Genomic DNA, 21335 nt, shown 5'->3' with positions numbered 1-21335 from the left:
TAAAGATACTTCAGAATCCTGGTGTGACCCTGTAGGACAAGCACTGGACTGCAAGGGCAGTTTGAACCCCAAGATTGGTGGTGCAAACCCACCAGCCACTCCTTGGAAACCCTATACAGGTCACTATAAATTGCAACTGACTGGACGAAACTTAACAACAGCAACAAAGATACTTCAGACATAGAAGCAATCCTCAGTAGAGCAAACAAGGAATTGAAAGTTGGTAATCTCTGGGGCCAGGCTGGTCATGGGGCTGGGGCTGGAGGTGTTACGAACCAGACAGCCCAAAATCCACATGAAGGGGCATGGAGTGCTTTGAGGGAAGGCTGTGGAGGAATTGGCTTCCAGAATTTCTGGTGTTTCCTCCTCTATGATCATTTTCATTTATCCATTTATGTTATGTGTTCTCAAATGAAGGAAACTTGGTGGCACAATGAGTTAAGATCAAGAGGTTGGCATTTCAAACCCACCAGCTGCTCCAAAGGAGAAAGAGGAGACAGTCTGCTTCTATGAAGATTTACAGTCAGAAACCCTATTCTGCCCTATATATAGGGTCCCTATGAATGGGATCAATTCAACAGCAGTGGGTTTGGGGTTTAGTCCCAAGTGACCTAGACACAAAGAAGCATGGGACTGAAGTCACTCAGGGTTAACCCAGAAGCCAAGGATACAGAATACAAAGCCGAGGCTCAGCTCCTCTGGAATGGTCACAGAGATCTCAAAGCTGGGCCACAACCATTACTCCTGAATGTTAAGAGCAAGTTAGTTTCTACAGTTGAGTTTAGCTTCAGGTCTTAGTGTTTTAACGCCATCTATTGGCAGAAATTACAAAGTACAGTTGGTCTGTCAGGCTGATTTGATGAGCATTTAGCATTTCCAGAAAGTAAGGTCAGTGAAGCCCCAGCCAAATCCCAGTGTCCTATCAGACACGCCATCTATTGGTCTCAAGTCTCCATTACTGGAGAGAGAAAAAGCAGCCACATTTTCCTAGTCCATGCTGATGTAGCCTTAACATAGGAACATGGGACCTTGGCTGGTCAGAGCCAATTTGAGCCCTCCAAGGAATTCTGACCTTGGAGTCATGAGCCTTTCCTTGTTGTTGTTGTTGTTAAGTGCCGTAGAGTCGGTTCCGGCCCATAGCGACCCTGTATAGGGTTTCCGAGGAGTGACTGGTGAGCTTGAACCGCCGACCTTGTAGTTCAAACGGCTTTGCAGTCTGGGACATTAACCCACAGTGCCATTACTTAGGCCTCCATAAAATGGGGTGATAAGTCTTGCTCGGACTCTTCCTACAGGGTATGCCCAAAGCTCTGTAGAAAAAGCCCCCCGGCATGGTGGGTGTGAGGAGAGAAGGTCCAGGGGGGCATCACTGCTTTCTCCTTGCTGCAGAGTGTGGGGGCAGACTGAAGGCTGAGGTGCAGACCAAAGAGCTCTACTCCCATGCCCAGTTTGGGGACAACAACTACCCGAGCCAGGCCCGCTGTGATTGGGTGATTGTGGCGGAAGACGGCTATGGCGTGGAGCTGGTATTCCAGACCTTTGAAGTCGAGGAGGAAGCCGACTGTGGCTATGACTACATGGAGGCCTACGATGGGTACGACAGCACGGCGCCCAGACTTGGCCGCTTCTGTGGCTCCTGGGTAAGTCCCAGGGAACCCACGCATCATGATGAACTGCGTGCCTTGGAGAGTTAGACAGCCAGGGGAGCCATCGTGCGGGAGCAGAGCGCAGGAACACTGACAACAGTCCCAGAGGAGGTCTGGAGGCAGCCAGGGGCCAGCCACTTCAGGAGGGCCTGCACTAAGGTAGCCACATCAAAGCACCTTGCCTTTTAGGATGTCCCCACCGCCCTACTAAAAAAAATTTTTTTTTTGACTTTTCAATTTTTTTTTTTCATTTTCAAACCCTATTTGTCTTGAAACAAGAAATATATTTAAAAATCAACAATCAAGTAATCCTCACTTCAAAATTTTAAATTTATGCTTACCCCTTGTATCATACTGGGTTTTTTTTCCAAGTTTTTAATGAACTGAGTGATCGTTTACATGGGAGAATATTGGCTTTACACCATCGTTTCATTGCATGGATTACAATCTCCTTTGTGCGTCATCATCCAATAGTATTCACTTCCATTCCCTCTGTTTTTTGTTTTGTTTAGGGGGTGGGAGGCTCACCAACCCCCCCACACCCCTGTTTTTGCAAAGTTTTTTTTTTCCTTGATATTTTCATTTGGCCTTCAGGCTATTGTTTTATTTGTAATGATTTTACATACTCCATATATTAAAAATTAATTTTTTAAGCAAAACCATATACTTCTGGAAATTCCCAATCCCTCTCTTATTATAAACACTATAGTTATGTTCTGGTAGCGTAGTGGTTACGAATCGGGCTGCGAACCTCAGAGTCAGCAGTTCGAAACTACCAGCTGTTCCACGGGAGAAAGATGAGGCTCTCTGTTCCTGTGAAGATTTATAGCCTCGGAAACCCTGTACAGGGTGGCTATGAGTCGGAACCGACTCCACGGCACATAACAACAACAACAACAACAACAACATTGTTGTTGTTTCCTTCTCTGGTCCAGGCCACCTAGCCCACACATCAGGCCTATTTTGTTCACTTTTCCCCAACACCTGACATAGTGCCTGGCACATAGTTGGTGCTAAGTGGATGTGTGTGGTCAGCCAGTACTGTGTCCTGGTCACTCCCTAGGCCCCTAGCTCTCTTCTTTCCTTTGCCTCTAGGGCTGACCACACAAATTCTTTAATGTTATCTAGATTTGCATCAAGTCATTTTGGAGTGTCTGGTTATCTTGCACTAAATAGAACCTTGTGTTGGTTGTTATATTTCTTTGAAGAATTTCCCTTCATCTTCTTTCACCCTCAAAGAAGAAAGAATAATGAAGTGTAACTTAGCCATTGCAGTGCCGTTTATAGAATCTTTCAAATCTTGGGTTCCACGTGAAGCGGGGGCACTTGGAGGACTCCACCGTAGTGAAATGTGTGAGAAGCCCAATTTGAGTCAGCCATGCATGTTGGAATCTGGCTCCCATGCATTTTGGCCAAACTTTTCTGACAAATATGGTCACTCCATCCCACTTTTATCCTCAGACAGGGCTTAGGTCTCAACAATGGTCTTTGTTTTAGGCTTCCTGAGTTTCACCTCGTTAACTAGAGGATCGAGTGATTCAAGATATGCACTCTACAGTCAGAAAGATGTGAGATTGCACCTGCCTACCTGAGTGAACTTGAGCCTCAGTTTCCTCAGCATAAACTGGGGACAATGCTTGCCTGTCTTCTAAAGCTGTTGTAAAATTTACATGAGATAGTTTCTGAAAATGCTTAGCATGGTGCTTGGCCTATCTATGAGTTTAGTGAAGAACAGATTTTATATGAGTGATGTGTTGGGGAAACAAGGGCATAGGGCGTTCTCTGGGACAGAATTTGTAATGATTTCTTTTGAAAAGGAGCTTGTTTAGTCCCTAGGATGCCTCATGGCAGCACCAGCCACCCTATGTTCTTGTGTAAATTGCTGTCTTATTCTCCTTATTTTAAAGCCCAATTACAGCCAACTGACTGACAGATCCCCTGGTCTTCCTTTCTTCTTTCCTCAGCCATTGGAAGAAATCTACTCTGCAGGAGACTCCCTGATGATTCGATTCCACACGGACGACACCATCAACAAGAAAGGCTTTCATGCTCAATACACTAGCACCAAGTTCCAAGATGCCCTGCACATGAAGAAATGATGATGATGTTCTTGAAAGGCACAGAACTGAGAATGTTTTTACAATAGCACCTTGTGAATCTGCCCCCAAACAGTGTACAGTATTTTTCTCAAATGAAAACTCAAAACCAGTCTTAAAGATATTTATTTGAATGAAAGTACATAATGGTGTTTGGCCAACAAGGAGGCCATAAAATGTTCCTTTTATTCCAGCTGCAATAGCATTACCCACAGGCTTCTAAAGAAGATCAAGTTTGAAGTCACTGACCATTCAAGATATTCCTTTTCATACTCAATCTTCTTGTCCCTTACTCCTTTGATGGGAAAGATTAGCTCTTGAGTTGGCCATTCCTCCATTTCTGGAAGCAATTCTGTAGGTGCCAGAGAGGGTGACCACATCCTGGGAACTCAAGCTGTCTTCCATCTACACTGGGCAATGAGGATAAAACTGGCCTGTGGTTGATTTGTAACTCACAGCTTTGGCTGGAGACTTTTGCTTTTCTCTCTGCCAGGGATGTCAACCAGGAAACCTGAGAACATGGGATGAACGTGAGATCTAATAAAGGCGTTGGAGTAAGTAGCACAGAAGGAGTTTGCAGTATAAATTAATCATGGCAGTAAAGTGAGGAAAGAGACCGTGGGCTTTCTCTGTGTCATTGGCTCACCTTTTCTTCTTTGGGGTTTCCCCACCAGATGGTGCAACAGCTAAACTCGATTGCTAACTGAGAGGTTGGTGGTTTGAACCCACAAGTAGCTCCATGGATGGGAAACTTGGCAATCTGTTTAGAAAACCCTATGGGGCAGTTGTCCTCTGTCACATGGGATCTCTAGGAGTCGAAAATCAACTTGATGGCACCAAACAACAGCAGTTTCATTGGGAACTAAGAAAGACATCCACCAGGAAATCCAGCTAAGCCATTGCTGCCAAGAGTTTGCTGTGAGGAAAACATCCTGATTCCTCCTGGTACTCCTTGACTTGTTCTCTTTAAGAAGACCCCATTTGTGCTTGGGATTCCACTGGTTTAGAACAGGAGTTAAAAACCTTTTTTCTGCCCAAAATTATATCATCATTTGCCACACAAAGTTATCAACTTAAAAATTAGCCTGATATCTTTGGTCAAACATTTAATTAGCTTATCCCTAATGTGATGGCTGGAACTGTGGTTGCCTTGGCAGGGCCAGACCAAATGTTTTCATGGGTCTTAATATGGCCCATGGGCCGGAGGTTCCCCACCTCTGGTTTAGAAGAACATTTCTTCCTCCAGCTTTGGAGCCACTTTCTGTGGCTAACCTTGACTCCTTGGCAACCACACAAACAGCATCTGCAAGAAGTTCAAAGATATCTTGGGAGGGACTAGTTTAGGTCCCTCATGGAGTGAACTCTTGAAAACTGGTTAATTATAAGTATGTAAGAATCATCGTATTGTGGAAGGAGTCAACCTGTGACTTACTTCCTGTAACCAATCAGGTTAAAGGGTGCTTTGTAACTTTGCTCAGATTCATTAACCTTCAATCACCAACTTGCAATTGATATTCATCACACTTGGCACTTGTTCTAGAGAAATGTAGAGGATGATGTTTACATAATTGTAGAACCTCAAGATATAATTTAAACCGTGAAGTAGTTTTGAATAGCATTTCATTAAGGCATCTATGGGCATTATGAGCTAAAAGCTGTGGTATGTTAGCTTTAAAAGAGTATTTATGTTGGAATAACTTTCAAGTAATGTTTACATGACTATAAGTCCTGTTCAATTGGTGTTGAGCATAGGGCAGCACAGGAGAGTGTTTTTAGTGAGAGTCAAGATCGCTCCCAAATACCAGGATTCCTTTGGGATGAGTCAACATCATTGTAAACAAAGTATTTGTAAAAGGTTAAGGGTTATATATTTTTTTAATTAGAATTTGCCCCCAAAGGACCATGTCTACTTAAAATGATTGCTGGGAGTGAAAATAGGAAAATATAAAGGTAAAGGAAATGAAATGCATGGGAATACTTTTTCTCCTTAAGACAGAATAAAATCAAAGAAAGTCTTATGATGAATTATTATGTACGTCTGTATATTTGTATGTATGTAAAGCGGTTAAAGCCTTAATCAATGCAGTGTGAAAAATGCCGACCCACTGACCATAGCTTTATTGTCCAAGCCCCACTGTGTCAGCGCGCATTCTCTGCCTCTCTTCTCACCAAGCTCTGTTTTGGCCTTTGCTGGCCATGGATTGAGGTTCAGCCTGTATTCTCCTATTCTGTTATATGGCTTAGTCTGCCTAGGGTGAACTTTGATACAGCAAACAGTTCAGCTCTCACCCACCTATTCTGGTGATTTCCATTTCTCCCATTTTTGCTTTTTCTGGAGTTTTATCTTACCTCATTTTGTCCGTCAAAGTTGAAACTAAGAGCCGGAAGCCTAAGTTAGTTGTTAGGGTGTACATCTCTCCAAGGACACAAACATTCTTGTAGCTTCGGCATTTTGGAAGTTTAAATAAGATGAAAGTCTTGACCCAAAGTTTGGGAGTTAGAATCCACCCAGACGTGTCTTAGAAGAATAGTCTGGCGATCAATCTCCTTCCAGAAACTTGGTCACTGAAAACAATGTGGTGCACGGTTTCTACGGTGACATGTGTGGAGTCGGCATGAGTTAGACTCAATTCATTTTTGACTAGTTTTGTTTTCATTCCAAAGAAAAGTGGAAGGAGTCAAAAACAACCTGTGGGCTTCTGTACCCTTGTGAAACAATGGCACTTCCTTTTCTCTTTAGGATGAATGTTTTAAAAAACAAAGCTTCAGCAATGATCAACATATGACCAATTTGAAACAATGGGATGTTTATGAAAACTTTTCCTTAGGCCCTCTGTGAGTGATGTATTCCCCAATAAAGACAAGCTCTGTTTCAGCTGGGGTTGGCCACCTCACCATTCTCCTGAGAGCCTACACTCACTGGGATTCTTGCAGGATACATGTGGTCATGCACAGAACACAAGACTGGCTTCACCAGTGACAGCTTATTTAGCAGAAAGGCCCAAGCCCTCTGCTTCGGCTCAGTGATCTTCCTGCAAACACGCCTAAACAGGTGAAGGGACTAGAGACTATTGCTCTGGGCTGCATTGTCCTTTAATTGGATGCCGGGCCCTGGGGATACCACAGAACCCCAAGAGTAGTTTCAGTTTAAGGAATTATTATCGGATGATGGACTATTTGTGTCACCCTAGCCTGTTCCAGTCTTAGTGTAATCTGGTCTAACAGAGCTGGAACCTGGGCTGAAATCCACTTTGATTAGACGAATATCTCCAGAGAAAATGGGGCTGTGCATGGGTTCTCTGCAAAACGTTCTTCTAAAGGAAAAATTTCTATTGTTCATGAATTGCTCAGCTTGTTTAAATCATTTGTATGAGCCTGTTAAGTAGCAAATTTACATTGATGTTTATTATACATCTGGTCCATTTTGATAACTCTCAAATAATTTATAGTATTGCTATTGTTCCTTTTGGAGATAACTGTACCCTTGGCTCCAGCACATGTATTTTTTTTTACAGTTTCCTCTGTAGACGGAACTTCTGAACAATAATTTCAAATGTTTAAAAGAGTTCTTGAAAGAGAAAAAAAAAGTAAAGTGTGTATCTACAAATATATGGGTATTTTTTATTTAGTGTAATTTTACATTACACAAAACGATGTCAGTTTCAAAGAGAAATGGAGAGGAGTTAACATGTGTCTCTGTCTAGAAAGAATTTTATTAAAGAATGTGGATTTATTGATGTGTCTTGAGTTTACATTACTAGTTCAGTCAAGATTTGACCTCTTGGCAATGCTTTTTTCTAATTACCACAAGAATTTGGGGAAAGATATGAAAAGGGGATCCTTCTCTGCCACTCTCTGGTGAGTATCCAGAACATCATGGATCTAGAAGATCATCGCAAAGCTGAAGATGACTTTTAAAGCTTCCTGCTTCCTTGGACCCAAACAAGCTGGAAATCTGGTAGTAAACGTAACTGTGAACAGTTGCTAATGCAACTGTTCCAGACTCTGAGATGGTCTGTGGTCTACATCTTTGTCCCTCAGCATGAGCCGGAAGGTCACTGCTCTTATAAAGTAGCCCTCTCTCTCCAGGTTCTGGTAGCCACTCCTTCCACTTGTCCCTTCAGATCTAGGAAGGGTAATGGCCCCCACTGGTCTAGCCCTGGAATACTGCTCTATCCTTCCAAAGAACCTTTCAAAACAGTCCCTTTAGTAAGTCCTCCTCAAACATCATAAATTGTGTATACCATCTGCTTCCTGCTGGGACCCTGGCTGTTAACAGATCATTTCTAATGAAAGGACAAAGATCAAAGATACATTTTGTAAGACTTGATTAGATGGATGAAGAGGCTTTGGAGCATGTTTGGAGTTTTGTGGAGTGTGTCAGAGAAGGGGACTATGTTTTTACAAAACACTCAGATTAGTCTTAATGTGTAGCCCCCTTTAACACATGCAACTATTTTGTGCTACTTGAAGAATCTCCAGGTTTTATGACGTCTGTTCTTTTTGCAGTAGTCACTAGTTTATGTCTGTCTATCTGTCTGTCTATCTATCTATCTATCTATCTATCTATCTATCTATCTATCTATCTATCATCTACCTACCAATCTAAGGATCCCTGGTGGTTAAGTGCTCAGCTGCTAACCAATGGGCAGTTAGAACCCACCAGTCATTCTGCGCAAGAATTATGTAGCAGTCTGCTTCTGTAAAGAGTACAGCCTTGGAAACTCTATGGGGCAGTTCTACTCTGTCCTATAGTGTTGCCATGAGTTAGAATCCACAGCAAAAGGTTGAGACTTAAAAAAAAAACACACAAAAAAACTATCCATCTATCATCTACCTACCTATCCATCCACTCATCTATCTATCTATCTATCTATCTATCTACAAACAGCCTCAAGATCTCAGAGGCTTTAAGTAACACATAAAGAAATATATGTTTATTTCTGGTCACCTGAAATCTCTTTCATGCTATTGTCAGTCAGTATTCAGGTTGACTCCAGCCACCATGTGGAACATTGCTGGTCTCTATGGCAAAAGGAAAGAGCATGGCAAATGACACACTGACTCTTGAAGTCGTGCCTAGAGGTGACATATCACTTCTAGTTATGTTTCAGAATCAAAGCAAGCCATTTAGTTATACTTAGTGTCATACTCCAGTTCTCTGGATGAACTTCAGAGCAAGATGAACTAAAAATATTTAGTGACTTTCACATATGACATTTATATCTAAGGAAATGTCCAGAGCATGTTTTTGTTAATTGCCTTGCTTCATCACTGACATTTTAGATAAAGATTTCTGGAAACCAGAATAAGCCTAGCTATCATTTAGAATGGTCCAGCTCTTTAAACTTACCAGATATTGCCTTAAAAAACCCATCAGTATGCTTGAACTTGTACAAATTTAAATGGTTGTTGTTGCTAAGTGCCATAGAAATGGTTTTGAACCATAGCAACCCTGTATAGGGTTTCCATTGAGCAGCTAGTGAGCTTGAACAGCCGACCTTGTGGTTCAAACCATCTTTGCAGTCTAGCGCATCATGTTGTTCTTCTGATTGTTAAGTGCTGTTGAGTCAGTTCTGAATATTAAGCGGCCCTAAATAGGGTTTCCAAGGAGCAGCTGGTGAGTTTGAACTGCCAAATTTGTGGTTCAAACTGACCTTGCAGTCTAGCGCTTATCCTATAGCACCACACTTTCCTCCCATACCCATTCAGCCTGTGTCTCCGTTTTTGTATGTACCCGCAGAGCACTGTTGTCCCAAGGGGGTGTATCACTATTTACCTCTCTCCCCTTTAGTCCTTGCATACCTCCCTGTGTCTTCATCTGTCATCATTCTTCTGCCAACACCCCTCTTCTTGTATATTGCCCCCTCATCTTGTATACTGCCTTCCTTGTCTCCTGAGTTAACATGTGTCTACCCTGTAGTCAGTGAATTGCTACCCCTTCTCTCCCACCCCTGCTAACCTCCAAGGAATGTTTGTTTTAATCTGAAAACATTTTCTTGAGTTTTTACAAAAATGGTCTCATATAATATTTGTCCTTTTGTGATTGATTAATATCTCTCAGCATAGTATCCTCCAGGTTCGTCCATGTTATGAGGTATTTCACAGATTCACTGTTATTCTTCAACTTTGTGTAGTATTTCATTGTGTGTATGTACCAAAGTTTGTTTAACCATTCTTCCATTAGAACTACATACCGTCTACTAGTGCAGCTAAGGGTTTAAACATGGGTATCTAAGAACTATTTTGTTTTTATAATTTCTAATCACTGGTAAATTCAGTGAATTTAGGCAATCACTGTGGAGTCTTGAGTCCTGTAGGCCCAAGAGGCAGAGAGCACATTGATCATTGATCTTCAGTATCTTATCCCAAGTGCCTGGTGGTTATAGTTGACTGATTGGAACAGTGGTTTTAACCCCTTCCTAATCATTAGAATTATCTAATTAGGTGTAATTAGAATTAGGTGTACTGGACCCACTCTAATCAACAAGACCAGACTCTCCGGAGGTGGAGTCCAGGCATGAAGAGTCTTGATAACTCCCTGGTGACTCAAGTGTGCAGCCAAGATGGAAAATTCACTGAATTAAAAGCAATCTGGTTTTCTCCAGGGTGCCATGAATCTTGTGAAGGTCACCAGCAACTCCCATATTGGAAACCAAATGGCTTCTCTCATCTCTCCTTAGGATATGTCTCAGCAGCATTTGACATAATTAACCACTTTCCATTGCTTGAAACACATCTTTCCTATGACTCCAAACTTCCTTCATTTTTCTTCCACCTTACTCAGTCTTCCTTGCTTAGCTCCACCTCTTCCACATAGCCCCTAAGTAAGTACCCTTGAGCCCTTGTCCCAGCCCTGGGCTCTGCCTACCTGCTCAGACACTCCTGTAGCTATAACACCATCTATAGGTCAACCATTCCAAATACACATCTTTATTCCCTACAGTGTGGTGCTGCAAGATAATGCACTGGACTGCAAGATTGGCAGTTCAAACTCACCAGCTGCTCCTCAGAAACCCTATGCAGGGTTACTATGAGTTGGAACCCACTCAACGGCACTTAACAACAACAACCTTCATCCAGAGGCTGATGGCACTGCCACCTGGTAGCTCATAGGTGACTCAAGTTTAAGCTATCCTAAACAGAGCTCTTGATCCCCATAATTCAAATTTATTTCTTCACTATAACACAGATGAATAAATGGTGCCTCCATCCTGTCTGTAGGTCAAGTCCCAAACCCAGGAATCAGCGTTATTCTGATCTTTACCCTTCTTTACCTCTCCTGCCCCATATTTTTTTCATCAAGTCTTATTGCCGCTACCTCCACAATACATCCCAAATCCATTGGTTGCTCTGCATTTCCACTGCCTCCACACTGGGGCCACCACCACCATCACTCACTTGGACTGTGCTCACCAGCCTTGTTCTTGTAAGCCAAGCTCCACACAGAAGCCACAATGATCTTTGCCAACATTAATTTAATCAAGCCACTCTCTCATTTAAAACCCTGAAATGCTCCCCATTTTCCTAGTAAGGAAAACCTTGCCATGCCCTACCATGCCCCTATGATCAGGTGTTTAACTCACTCTTTCCATAACTCCTTCCAGGTTCCTTTCCTTGTTCAAACTGCTCCAGTTTGTTCCCTGAACATACCTAACTTGTTTCAGTCTCTTTGCATTTGCTGTTTCCTTTGTCTGGGACTCTTCGCTCAACCCTTCACACACTTACCTTCTTCTCATCTTTCATGAGCAGCTTTAATGGCACCCCTCAGAGAAGTCTAGAATCATTGCCTCCCTAGTTGTATTGAAGAGTCCTGGTGTGGTGCTGTGAGATAATGCACTAGAGTGTAAGGTCGGTTAGAGTCACAAAGTCGGCAGTTCAAACTCACCAGCTACTCCTTGGAAACCCTATACAGGGTTGCTATGAGTCAGAACTGACTCCACGGCACTTAATAATAACAGTTGCATTGACCATCATTTCCTTACCTCACCCCGTTTGTTTCCCTCATAATGGTTTTCACTTGATTGTTTAGGTTTGGCAGTTACTTGACATATGTTGTTGTTGTTGTTGTTGTTAGGTGCCATCAAGTCGGTGCCAACTCATAGTGACCTTATGCACAGCAGAATGAAACACTGCCTGATCCTGGGCTTACCACACTACTGTTGCCATGCTTGAGTCCATCGATGGTGCCACTTGGCCAATCCATTTCGTTGGAGGTCTGCCTCTCTTTCTCTGACCTTCCACCTTACCAAACATAATATCCTTCTCCAGCCACTGGTCCCTCCTGACAATATGTCCAAAGTATTTGAGACGAAGTTTGGCCATCTTGGCCTCCAAGGAGCACTCTGGCTGTACTTCTTCCAAAATGGATCTATTGGTTCTTTTGGCAGTCCATAGCACCTTCAATATTCTCCTCCAACACCATAACTCAAAAGCATCAATTCTTCTATGGTCTTCCTTATTCATTGTCCAGCTTTCTCATACATATGAGGTTATTGAAAACACCATGGCTTGCGTCAGGTGCACCTTAGTCCTCAAGCTGACATCTTTGCTCTTCAACACTTTGAAAAGGTCTTTAAAACAACTTGACATATAGTTGTTGTTAAGTGCTGTCAAGTCAGTTCCGAATCATAGCAACCTTGTATAGGATTTCCTAAGTGTCAAAAATCATTGCTGAATGAATGAATGCACTCATTTAAGTGACCAAATTACCGGCTCTTCATAGTATTATTTTGTTGACTTGCAGATTCCAACTCCTTCACAATTCAAAGGAGCAAAACTTACAATAGAGAAATCTTAAGAATTAGAAAGCAACCTGCGTCAGCTAATTCTTTTGACTCCAGGAGGCTTCCCTTTCAAACTATAAGAAGAGTCAAAACTTACCGCTAGGGGCAGGAGGCTAGCTTGCAATATGTGCCCTTTGGACATTTAAAATTAATATATTTTTTTGTTTCATCTGTATACATCAAATATTTTTGCTTTGTTGATTTGTGAAACCATAGAGGGGAAGCAGGATAACTGTTGTTGCAGGGAGGGGATTGCAATCATTGAGATGAAACAAAACATATGATTGGTTGACAGTAAAGATGATGATCTTGTCTGTTAACATTCACTCAATTCACAATAAAAAGTAAAACAAAAACAAAAAAACCTTACCCCTGGCAGCTCATTGTCCATGAGAGTATTTATTATGGCAGCTACAGTCCTGTCTCTAAAAAGCAACAGGAGGCACCAATGCACCTCTTCCAGGCATCCTCTACATTGACGTTGATAAGGTATTGACCCCACCATTACCTGGAAAGCCGATCAGGACAGATGCCTGTCAGTTGGGGATGGAGCTGCCAGCCAGCCGAAGCTCTGTGTAACCCATTGTTTCTAGACAGTGGCTGGCTGCAGAAACCTCTGAGCTCTCAGGCTAGCTGTGACTTCGTAGAAGACACTGAGGTATACCAAGGAAGGGACCTGAAAAGTAAGAAGAATAGAAGATGAAGGCAGAGTGAATAATGCACCACATGGTGGCTGGGAAGCAGAGACCATTTTTCCTGAGGGATGGGCCAAGGACTTGGCTACTCCCCTGACCATAAATGGCTTGGCAGGGATTCTCCAACCAGTGGGCTTTCTTGGAGCCACTCCTTACCCTGCTGCCCTTGGTCTCCCAGTGAATGCTTCTACAAATGGGAGACACAAGTCAATAACACCAATGCCCCGGAGGAAGGAGCTTAAACTCGCCTAAAGAAGTATTGGGCAAAAGCTTTTGGAAGGCTATCAGAAATGGTGAGTGAGCATTCAAATCTTTTCTTAGTCTAACCCTGATCTCTTTCTATTAGTCAATTCCTAAGTTTTAAAATCTCAAGTCTCATAATTCCATGTAATGGTTATTGTTGTTAAGTGCTGTCGAGTCGGTTCCGACCCATAGCGACCCTGTATAGGGTTTCCAAGGAGCAGCTGATGAGCTTGAACCATTAACCTTGTGGTTCAAACGACTTTACCATCTAGCACATTAACTCACAGAGCCACAATGGTATTTTGCCTAAATTCACTTACTGGACCCTCAGTACAATGAATTCAAGGGGTTTGGTTTTTAAATATTTTTCTGTGTATAAATCACCAATCATTAAAAAAAAATCTAATCTAATCTTTTTCAGCTTTCTCCTCCCCACACACACACACCGAAACCCCCACAGATTAGCTTCTTCAGTGCCATGAATTTCCAAGTCAAAGCAATGGGTTCCATCTTTGTTCAATCTGCCTTTTGCTATATTATCAGGCATGGAGATATTCATAAATTTCTTTTTTTTTTTTTGACTGGTGATACAAGTTTGATTGTGACTCAGTGAAATGAAGTGTCCTAAATTAAAAAGAAAAACAGAAGAGGTGTTTGTGATTCTTTTATCAGAGGGATTTTTTAAAGGAGTTGAATTTAGGGCTTGAAAGATTTGTGACGTATTATTAGCTGGTGACCTTCAGGAACCTACCTCAGACTCAGCTTCCACAAATCTATGGTTTGGGTATAAAAGCACTTACTTCACTGAGAAGTTGTTATTACTGTCCCTGATAGACAGCACACTCCCTCCTTCCCCCGATAAACAGCAGGCTCATAACACAAGTGACGCTCAGTCGCTGAGATCCTTCAGAACTGTTATAACGATTTTACGTAAGTATAAGTCATTGGTGTGAAGTTGATTCCAGCTCTCAGTGACACTATAGGATAGAGTAGAATCGTCCCAGGGGGCTTCTAAGTAAATAAATCTTTACAGAAGCCAACTGCCACATCTTTCTCCCATGAGTAGCTGGTGGGTTTCAACTGTCAACCTTTTGGTTAGATGCTGAAAGCTTAACCATTATGCTACTAAGACTCCTAATCTATAATGTGTTGTATCAAATTCTGGTACTTTGAATATTGCTAACCCATGCATGCAAAATGAGGCTTTCTGCTCCCGTGAAGACTTGCAGCCTCAGAAACGCCATCCAGGGTCGCTGTCAGTTGGAACTGACTCAGTGGCAGTGAGTGTGTATGTGAGAGAGCTAATCCATGCATGCAATCCCATCTGGCAAAAATTTGCCAAGTGGCTTCCTTGTACCTCGCTCTGTACTAGACAGACCATGAAGATGATGGTATCATGTGGTCCCTCACAACCTAGAATATTTTACGGTTGGGAAAAAAGCTAACACAGATACTATCTTTGGACTCATCCAGCGAGGTGGACCAGATACTTCCACATTTTGGGAATGGAAAAACTGAGCTAGGAAGAGTAGGTCTAGGGTGAAGAAATGGAGACCAAAGAGTCTGAATGACTTGTCAAAGAATACACAACTACTAAGTGACTGAGTCAGGACTCAAATCCAAATCAAGTGACTCTAATGCCCAAGGTTGCCTCAGCCCACCCAGCTGCCTCTCTAAAGGGCACTTCATTTGATTCTTTTCTACCCAAATCTGCACAGTGTGTTTATCTCTACAAGATCACTGTATTGTGCTTCTACAAAACATGAATAGCTTTCTAACATTGGCCAAAATCTTTGTCATCCAAATGTTGACAAACAGTGTGTGCAATTGACCACTTGTTGCTGCTCCCCCCTTCTGTTGTCTCTCCAAAGAATGCTTTGTTCTAAGCCTGCTGACATCAGTGCCCAGTGTCCACTGATGAGATAAGGCTCTGGGCAGCTGTGTTCCTCAAAGCAGGGACCATTAAGTGTCTCTATAGCACAAAGGGCAGTGATTAGATTCCTTGAGCAAAAGGACCCTGCCCTAAGGTGTGTCCCAGATGTCCCACTTGCTCTAGCATTGTCTTAAAAGAAGAGGTGCATAGTTTTGTGAGCCTGGGGCCTCCACCTAGTCTGCAGAAACTGTAGGAGTTGAGTGGAATCTTTGTGGAGTGGGAAAAGGCCTCTAACCAGAAGACCTGAGTTCTGGTGACAACCATCTCGTTGTGTGAACTTGGGCAACCCAGTCACATTCTTGAGCCTCCTTGGCTCAATGTTAGGGCATCCTATTGTTAAGAGAAAGAGAGAAGTGAGCAAAATCCCCACTATAGCATGCCAGCTGAATGAGGCCATCAGGCTTGAAGAGCAGAATTGGGGGGGGGGGGGGGGAATGAGGCGGGGGAGAGGGCCAGAAAATATCCCATGGATATTCACAAATGATTTTCTCATTTATTAATCCAACCAAACTTCAACCTATCAGTAAGTGAGCTAAAATAGGTGTAACAGTAAGCTTGCATATATCACTTCTAGAACTACGTTTTGAGTCGGGGTTGAGTCACACGGACAGAGCTCATTTGGCTTGCTTTAAGAGATGGAGACCGTTCTCATTTATTCATGAGACAATTCATGATGAGTCCCTGAGTCTCACTTCCTCTTCAATAAAATAAGGGTTTTGAGGCAGATGGTCTCTGAGGCATTTCCAGTCTAAAATTTTATGATTTTTAAAAGATTTTTAATCCTTCACATTGCTTGGAATTCCTATTGTTGGATACCACCAACTCTAAGTACTTAGCAAATGCATTGATTCCTAGAACAATGTAACCTGGTCCTGGCGACCTTAGGGAAGATCAGTAGGTAGAATGCAGGCAAAAGCCCTGGGAGTCAGAAAGGTTAAGGCCGACTAGGGGCCCAGACAAGCAGTCATTAATCAAGGAATGCTGGGAAGCAGAAACAAGACCACTCAGCCCAGGGCCACAAGGAATAGAAAGGATCACCAGCTGAGTTAGAAGAGCCCACCCATTATTCTCATCCAGGCAGGAAAGAGACCCAGTAAAGAACCAGCTCACAAAGCAGGAGTGTCAGTGGATAGAGGTCAGAGGAGGAAAGAGTCACCTGCAGCCTCAGGCAGGATCTGGTCCTGATAAGTGGAGTCTGGCCAGGCTAACAACTTGGTGTCGCATGGAGCTCATGATCTTTATATGTTGATTCCATGTTTAGGGAGAGGTAAGACCGAGCCCATGGAGATCTGCTGGTGCACTGGCTAAAGTGTCCCACTGCTAACTGAAAGGTCACTGGCTCAACCCAAGAGTGGCTCCTCAGGAGAAAGAGGCGGCCGTCTGCTTCCATAAGGATTTGTTGTTGTTAGGTGCCATCGACTCAGCAAAACTCAGAACAGAAGGAAACACTGCCTGGTACTATGCCATCCTCACAATTGTTGCTTCGTTTGAGCCCATTTTTACAGCGGTTGTGTAAAGATTGGTGGTGGTATGCATGGACTCATAGTGACCCTGCATAGGGTTTCCGAGGCTGTAAGTCTTTACAGGAGAAGAAAGCCCCATCCCGCGGAACAGCTGGTAGTGTCGAACTGCTGACCTTGAGGTTAGCAGACGGATACATAACCACTACGCTACCAGAACTCCTTGGAAGCTCTATTGGGTAGTTCTACGGTGCCCTGTAGGGTCGCTATGAGTCAAAATTGACTCCCTGGCAATGGGGAGAGTAGGTACCGAGTGAGGGAAGAGTGGGGGAAGATTAGACTCTCCTCGATGATCCTAATCAGTTTCTCTTTAGCCCAGGATGTTTGTGTTGGGTTCAGCTAAAATGGAAGCCTTGTCTTTACCAGACTGAGTCCTCTTAGAAGGTGCTTTAGGGATCATGTGCTCTTGTTGGAGCATGACCCTCTTGGGATCCCACTTCCTGCCCACAAATGGAGTATCAAAGTACTTCTAAACTATACAGTTTTCTCTCTGAAAGGAGTTCTGGGAAAGCAAACTTCAGCACTTTGCTGAATTTCTAGCAATGTTTTTGTGGATCAATCAAGAGCCCCTTGGTTGGGCCTTAAACTAGCCCTCCTTGTGGACTTGGGGAAAGGAAAGGGATGCTAATGGGGGAACTCATAACCTCAGGCTCCTTTGTCCCTTGTCCCAAACTCAAACACTTTGGGACCAAGATTAGTAATAGAAACTGGGGCTGAGTGAGTTTTCAGGATCAATAGGTTCTCTAAGAGCCATCCGGACCCAGTGAAGTTTCAGGGAGGGGTCACAAGCTAGGGTGACCATTCTTGGGCGCTTTAATGTTTCCTTCTGTCTTCCAGAGTTTTTCCCTAAACTTCACTCTGCTGACTAACACGGTAAGTACATCTGTCTTCATATGCCAGGCAAGTCAGGGAAGGCCAATGCAGAGACTTCTAGAGTTCCATCCCATAAATTACATATACAATGATAAGTTATGCAATTTTTCAAAATCATGTATAATAGTTGGAGGTGCTGATTTTTAAAAAATTTTAAATATTATAAGTACACATAATGGAAAATAGAAGAAAAAGCACCTAAATTTCCATCAGGAGAAAATATTTTGGTAAAGCTTATTCTAATCTTTTTTGATTGAATAAATTTTAACTTTTTTTTTGCCTTCATATAATTATGTTTTATATATATATATATATCATTTCCATTGCCTATATAATAAATATATACTCTAAATAAAATAAAGGATGGTCACTTGGTATATCATCAAGTGAATTAATTATAATTGGGAATCATTTGTGATAAAATTATTCTATATAAATCTTTGTCTACATTTAAGATTCTTTCCTTAGTATATAGTCTAGAAGAAGCATTATTAGATGAAGCAGCATGAGCACTTTATGCTCTTGATTATGGCATTTAATTTCAAGTCAAGATGCAGATTTTTCATTGTAAATGGCATAGTTCCAAGCATACTTGATCTTCATCTTCTGCTTTCCTGCGTGTGGACACAATAATCAGGTGTTGTGACCAACAGTGCTGCTATGATTGAGTTAGACAATTTTCTGGTCCAATTATCCAATGGGTTTAACTCTCTCAAATGTTTTTAGTGAGTTAGTTATATGGTTATTCAAAGAATATAAACTGAATGAGCCCAAGGCCTTCTCTCTTAACCCTATGCTCTGCCACTTACTGTAGTTTCCATGAGTTGGGAGCTAATATAGAACTTTGCTCCTTGAAATTTATGTCTCAGGGCAAGACTGTCACCTAAGCTTCCACTTCATAAATGGATTAAGTCTGATGCAGCTCCCTGAGTGGAAATGCGAGTCTGAAACATGAAATGCATTTATTCAATGTGGAATTATCATCAGGAGTGTGGATAGTTCACAATCTCAGACATCTCCAGAACTATTTGCTTCATCATTAGCTTGAAAACAAATAAAGCTTCCTCTAAGAGCCTTGTTTCCACAAGCATTTACATTTGTTTCCCTTTGGAGCAACAGGGAACAGCAGGCTGGACATGTGCTAGGAAGGTGAGAGCCACAGGGAGGAGAAAGCCTTTTGGGGTCACAAAATATGTTATGGCAAATCCACAGGTGAATAATGAAGACACTACTTAATTTTCTGAATTCTTTATCCTTGTATTTGAATTTCATTCCAATTCTTAAACGGGAAGCAATGAAGTAAGGTTTTCTTCTTTCCTTTTTTTTTCTTCTTTCTTTCTAAATGTAAACTCAGCAAACGGGTAAACTTGAGACAGTATAGCTGAACTTTGGACAGACTGTTTTGTATAATATATACGCAATAACTTTTGTTTTCTTAAGATAAATGTTCTTTGTCTACAGACTTCCTCTCCAGTTGTTACAGGTGCGAAAGAAGCAGTAAGTATATTGCTTCCTTTATAGAACCATGAGTTAATAATTTATAACAATATATAATAAGTTTCTACCCATGTTATGTGTTTGTTCTGAGGGCTAGGTAACAGTTCTGGCTACAAGACCTGGTTCAACAACTCACCTCAAAAGTGAAGGAGAGTTTGGAGATTCTTAAAAGGTTATACAGAATTACCGTGTGGTTGTTGTTAGGTGTCATCATATCAGTTCGGACTCATAAAGACCAGATGTACAACAGAATGAAACACTACCTAGTCTTGTGCCACCCTCAGAATTGTTATATTTTACCCCGTTGTTGCAGCCACTCTGTAAATTCATCTCATTGAGGGTTTTCCTTGTTTTTGCTGACCCTCTGTTTTACCAAGCATGGTGTCCTTCTTCAGGGACCTTGTTGTTCTTAAGTGCCATTAAGTCAGCTCTGACCTATAGCAACCCTGTATAGGATTTCTGAGGAGTGGTTGGTAGGTTTGAATCACCAACCTTGTGGTTAGCAGTCCACTGCTTATCCTATAGTGCCACAACAAGCTCCTCAAGGACCATGTTGTTGTTTGTTGTGAGGTGCCATCAAGTTGGTTCCAACTCATAGCAACCTTATGCACAACAGAATGAAGCATGGCCCAGTCAGGCACCAGCCTTACAATCATGGTTACACTGGAGCCCATTGCTGTTGCCACTGTGCCAATCCATCTTCTTGGAGGCCTCCCTCTTTTTCACTGTCCATCCACTTTACCTAACATGATGTCCTTCTCCAGGAACAGGCCCCTCTTGATAATATATCTGAAGTATGAGAGACAAAGTCTGGCCATCCTGGCTTCTAAGAAGCATTCTGGCTGTACTGCTTCCAACACAGATTTGTTTATTCTTCTAGCAGCCCATGGTGCTTTTAACATCCTTCTCTAATACTGTAACTCAAATGCATCAATTATTTTACAATCTTCCTTATTCATTGTTCAACATTCACATGCATATGAGGCTATTGAAAATACCATGGCTTGGGTCAGGTGCACCTTGTTCTCAAACAGAAATCTTTGCTCTTGAACACTTTAAAGAGGTTTTGTGCAACAGATTTGCCTAATGTGATACATTGTTTGATTTCTTAACTGCTGCTTCCATGGTTGATGGTGAATCCAAGCAAAAAGAAGTCTTTGAAAACCTCAATTTTTTCTCCATTTATCATAATGATATTTATTGATCCAGCGGTAAGGATTTTTGTTTTCTTTATAATGAAGTGCAACTCATATTGATGGATGTGGTCTGTGATCCTCCTCAGTGTGTATTTTAAGTCCTCTTTCCTTTCAGCAAACAAGGTTGCATCATCTGCATATCACAGGTTAATGAGTCTTCCACCAATCTTGATGCCACGGTCAGTCTTCTTCATATAATTCATATTCTTGAATTAGCTACTCAACAAATGCTTACTGATGAAGATCAAAGACCACAGCCTTCGGTATGGGTTGTACCACAATGTAAAGAAAACAAAACCCTCATCACCAAACCAATAAACAACATCCATATAAATGGATATGGCTGTTCAGATCAACCATCAACACTCATGGAAGCAGCAGTCAAGAAATCAAATGATGGATTTCAATGGGCAAATCTGCAACCTCTTTAAAGTGTTGAAGAGCAAAAATATCAGTTTAAGGACTAAGGACTAATATCATAATAAAAGGAGGTTTAAAATGTGTAGAGGAGAGCAGGCAAAAACATCAATGAATTTAACAAAATTGAGCAGAAGAGTCAGACACAAAAAATTAAAAATACTTTACAATTGGAACAATATCAAGTTCAAAACCAGGCAAAATTAATCTATGCTGATAGATGTCAGGATAGTGGTTGTGCTGGGGTGACTTGAAGGGAGCTTGCTAAGGCTCCTGGGATGCCGGCAATGTTCTTTTTCTTGATCTGGATTACTTGTGTGCACTCATCATATCATCCATCTACAGATTTGCAGTTTATATACTTTTATGACAAGCTATGGACAACATTGTGAAGTATGAGTATTCTGGAACACTTAATTGTGCTCATGAGGAA

The 21335-nt window shown here is 42.0% G+C and overlaps 2 protein-coding genes across 2 annotated transcripts in view; both read left to right on the top strand.

Annotated features, from left to right (window-relative positions):
* TLL2 (tolloid-like 2) overlaps positions 1-3745 on the top strand; it is a 192905-nt gene extending 189160 nt beyond the window's left edge. The window contains exons 20-21 of the mRNA XM_006831190.1: positions 1390-1640; positions 3611-3745. Coding sequence (XP_006831253.1) covers positions 1390-1640; positions 3611-3745 — 386 coding nt within the window. The remainder of the gene's footprint in view (positions 1-1389; positions 1641-3610) is intronic.
* A 13407-nt stretch (positions 3746-17152) lies between these two features.
* Positions 17153-21335, top strand: part of OPALIN (oligodendrocytic myelin paranodal and inner loop protein) — a 17004-nt gene continuing 12821 nt past the window's right edge. Inside the window, exons 1-3 of the mRNA XM_006831455.1 lie at positions 17153-17161; positions 17757-17792; positions 19254-19289. Of these exons, the coding sequence (XP_006831518.1) occupies positions 17153-17161; positions 17757-17792; positions 19254-19289 (81 nt within the window). The remainder of the gene's footprint in view (positions 17162-17756; positions 17793-19253; positions 19290-21335) is intronic.

This window comes from Chrysochloris asiatica, unplaced genomic scaffold (genome assembly GCF_000296735.1).
Source record: "Chrysochloris asiatica unplaced genomic scaffold, ChrAsi1.0 scaffold00003, whole genome shotgun sequence".
NCBI classification, from domain to species: Eukaryota; Metazoa; Chordata; class Mammalia; order Afrosoricida; family Chrysochloridae; genus Chrysochloris; species Chrysochloris asiatica.
This window is presented reverse-complemented; position numbering and strand designations above follow the sequence as displayed.